This window comes from Pseudorca crassidens, chromosome 5 (genome assembly GCF_039906515.1).
Source record: "Pseudorca crassidens isolate mPseCra1 chromosome 5, mPseCra1.hap1, whole genome shotgun sequence".
In the NCBI taxonomy this organism is placed as follows: Eukaryota; Metazoa; Chordata; class Mammalia; order Artiodactyla; family Delphinidae; genus Pseudorca; species Pseudorca crassidens.
The window spans coordinates 32267530-32271685 of record NC_090300.1 but is presented as its reverse complement, the minus strand read 5'-3'; the positions used below and the strand labels follow the sequence as shown (position 1 = coordinate 32271685).

Here is a 4156-nt window from a genome sequence, read left to right as displayed (position 1 = left end):
AAATTTAGCAATTACTCTATTAAGGGGGTTGGGGGGAACAGGGGTATGGGCAGTGGTAGGGTGCCCGGAAAAGGATGGCTTTTTAGAGAGAAGTGCTGGCGCTTAGGTTTGAAGCGAATGGGAGGGGGGTAGAGCTGCTTAAGGGTGCCCTCCCTAGAGAAAATCTAAGGAGCAGTCTGGCTATCGGAAAGCAGACTGTATTTCAAGCGGCTTTTCTTTGCCCGGGTGAGCTTCCTTTCAGGTGTTTTAGTCAGTCACTGATCAGAATTCTGCAGTGCAGCCTGCGTCCATAAAGCATCTGTTCATATGATTCTTACGGTGTGTGCAAGGTACACACATCCAATATCAGAAGACTCTCTCCTGGTCCCCGTTGAGTTGGCCAGGAATTGTGGGAGGCAGTTAAGGGAACAGGCATTTCCGGATCTTGCGTGGAGGACCATGAGGGCGCTGGGGACGCTGGTGAGGACCTGGACTTGGGGAGGGAGGTAGAGGTTGGAGTGGTGAGTCAGGGAAGGGCTCTAGAAGGTGCAAGTCCAGGTTGTCGTCGTGGTGAGGAGACCGTCTCTCTGGACTAGTGTTGGGGGTCCGAGGGGACGGCTCTGAGGCTTGGCCCAACAGGTGGAAGCCAGACATACATCCAGCCGAGGGGTGGAGCCCAGCGACTGAGACTGCAGCAGCATCTGTCCCAGCCGGCAGGAAGTCGGCGTCAGCATCCGCGTCCTCCTCGTTGACCTCTTCTTGGCAGGCGATCTCTGGGACAGCTGCGCACAAGAATCCCGGCTCCGGGGCCATGTACTCCCCGGGACGGCTCAGGAAAGCGCCCCGTCCCAGGCCCTGTCCCCACGGGCCTTCCACACCCGGCCCCAGGAGGGCCTCAGGGACCAGCATGAGGATGTGATCACCGAGAGACACTTGCAGCACGGACGTTGGCTCGGACTCCAGCAGCAGGTCGACGTCGTCCAGGGGCACGTGCAGGGCACAGCCGGCGGGCAGGACCACCACGAAGATGAGCGTGTCCACGGTCGGGGGCCAGGTCAGGTTGTCCAGGCTGGGCGCCGCCCTGGACTTGGACTCGGGGCCCGCGGGCTCCTCCGTTCGCCGGCGCTTGGCAGGGCCCGGTCCTCCGGGATGCGGTCCCCACCGGTCCGCAGGGGAGGCGCTGGGGCTACGGGGCCGGCTGCCCATCTTCTCAATGTGGCCGCGGGCCTGGGGCCTGGCAGAAGGCGAGGAAGGGCTGGGTCCTGCAGGCAGTGACAGATCGGTTTGACAGGTGAGGCCGAAGCAGGGCGGTGGGGCGCAGGACTGCGGGACGAAAGAGGAGCCTTCGGAGCTCTGGCGGCGCCTCTCGGGATCCCTCAGTCGTGGCTTCTAGGGGAGCTGCTGGGCTCGGCTTTGCTTGTGTGAATCTTCAGGCCTTCACGTGGACTGGTTTGCGCAGGAGTGGGCCGAGGATGTTGGGAGCGACGCCGGCGGAACCTGAGTCGCAAAGCATCCTCACGCTAAGCTCCGCCCCCTCCTAGGCTCCGCCCCTAGAAGTGGAGGCCTCTGTGTTGCCCAGTAGCCCCGGCTGTGGTGGATAGTTTACTCTAGAGAAATACTTCCATGGGCCTCAAGGAGGCGGAGCAATCGTGCCGCTCTAGGACTAGGCTTCCTGGGTCGAGTTCCTGGCTTTCCTTGCGTTGACCTCAGATACGGAAAACCCTAACCGGAAAACTTATTCAAGTTCAAGTCCCACCAGTGGAGCGCTGCACCAGGACAGTGAGATGTAGTTCCCTCGTCCCCTGAGACCTCGCCCTGGAAGTGACCTTTTAACTTTTTTTGGTCCAACAGTGAGGTGATTTTTTTTTTAACATCTTTATTGGGGTATAATTGCTTTACAATGGTGTGTTAGTTTCTGCTTTATAACAAAGTGAATCAGTTATACATATACATATGTTCCCATATCTCTTTCCTCTTGCGTCTCCCTCCCTCCCAGCCTCCCTATCCCACCCCTCCAGGCGGTCACAAAGCACGGAGCCGATATCCCTGTGCCATGCGGCTGCTTCCCACTAGCTATCTACCTTACGTTTGTTAGTGTATATATGTCCATGCCACTCTCTCGCCCTGTCACAGCTCACCCTTCCTCCTCCCCATATCCTCAAGCCCGTTCTCCGGTAGGTCTGTGTCTTTATTCCTGTCTTACCCCTAGGTTCTTCATGACATTTTTTCCCTTAAATTCCATATATATGTTAGCATACGGTATTTGTCTTTTTCTTTCTGACTTACTTCACTCTGTATGACAGACTCTAGGTCTATCCACGTGAGGTGAATTTTTGGATGACATCCTTAAGCCTCTCCTTGCCTGTGATGTCAATGACTGTCAGATCCCTGAAGGTGGTTGCCAAGAGAAGGTGTGGCTCGACTGCCTAACCAGTGTTAATAGGAGAAAACATCCAATAATGATTCTGGAATAGGTAATACTTTCATATGGTTTCAGAGGAAGGTGAAACATCTCCCTCCCTGTCCTTTAACCACGTGATTGCTCACTTTGGCCCTTTTTACAAAATAGCTTATATGTTCTCATTTTGAGGGCCACATAGCATTCCTTTGTACTGAATTCCATTTAAATCAGGCTTCTCTCGATGGGTGTTCAAGCTAGTGACCTGTGAATTGGCAGACACTGGCCTTCTCTGGCCAGTTGGTGTGAAATGCAGATTCTTTGCTGCATCGCAGAACCACTGCTCAGAATGCCTGGAGTCATGGGCGTAGGAATTCTCCTTAAGCACCTCCACAAAGATTCTGTTTTGTGAGGAAGTTTAAGATCACTGCATTTGTTTTCATTCAGCATTTGAGGGGTTCAGGAATAGGACGGTTTATGGTTGAGGTCACGTCCCAGCCTGTTAGTGACAGTCATGAAGGGAACTCAAACTTCCTGGGCCTGCCTTGAGGGGTTTCCCCTACACTCCTAGCCTGTATCCACTCTCCTGGCTGCACTTCCGGTGTTTCAGCCACGGGCCAAGAAATTCCCCTGCTTAGGTCAGGATGCTGGCTGGGGGAACTTACAGGGGCTGTACACTGGCATAGGGGGCCCTGCCAGGAACCTGGGTTCTCGTGGGGTGAATGTGGATGCCACTGGCTCCTTCCTCTATGTTCCCAGGTGATGGGAGCCGTTGCTGTGCGCCTGTTGTTTGGACAGAGGGCGGGGTGGGGAGATGTTGGGGAGCTTGCAGGAAACAACTACTTTTGTCCTGGAGAATTCTGTCGGCGAAGCTTGAATATCCCATGGTCGGGGAATGTTCAATGGGGACTCCATTCAGGAGAGTGAGTGTGAACATGCTGTGTTTTAGGGGCCAGAAGGAGGAACCCAAACTTGGCCAGGACACAGGGTGGGGCTCGGGGCTGTTGGCCTGGCCAGGGATGGGGCCCTGAATGTGGCGGCTCCTGTCCCAGCCTGCTGCCACCTCTTGTCCACGGCTCTCCTGACCTCAGTAGTCTCACATCTGGGCTCATCATTGTCCTGGGCCCTGTGAGTCCTCACTGTGAGCTCCCCTCCCAAGGGAATGTGGTCCTGTCCTGAGACAAAGGCAGTTACTGGGGGCCTGGCATAGTCGCACCTGATTTCCTCCTCTGGTCAGCCCCTTTCTTTCTTTCTTTCTTTCTTTTAATTGGCCGTGCGGCGATGCCTGCTGGGATCTTAGTTCCCCGACCAGGGATTGAACCCGTCCCCACTGCAGTGAACGCTTGGAGTTCTAACCACTGGACCACCAGGGAATGCCCATGGTCAGGCACGGGCAAGTCATTTCACCTTCGCCAACCTCAGTCTCCTTACATGTGAAACAGGGAGAATGCCATCTACTCTGCAGGGGGGTTGTGAGATAATGTATGTAAAATGTTCTTGGAACACAGTAAGTGCTTAGTAAATAGTAACTATTTACTGTTTATGATGTTATAATCTGTCTTTCCCACTTGACATTGTCAGCCCTGTTCTCATCATCTTGAACAGTGCCTGGCATGTAGCCAACATCCAGTGAATGGTAAACAATATCATCATCATCCTAAAAAGGGGTCTGATATGTTAGAAAGTACTGGTCCAGGTGTTTTCAGGGCATAACATCTATAAAATTGAGGAATGGCTTGCCAAGCACCAGATCAGATATCTTTCCTTCTGCCTTATTTT

At 54.0% G+C, this 4156-nt stretch overlaps 1 protein-coding gene across 1 annotated transcript; it reads right to left on the bottom strand.

The window, feature by feature from the left end:
• Positions 1-399: 399 nt before the first annotated feature.
• On the bottom strand, positions 400-1185 carry LOC137225600 (proline-rich protein 23C-like). Its single transcript, XM_067739792.1, has one exon. It carries the CDS (start codon positions 1183-1185, stop codon positions 400-402), a length of 786 nt encoding a protein of 261 aa, XP_067595893.1.
• Positions 1186-4156: the final 2971 nt, after the last annotated feature.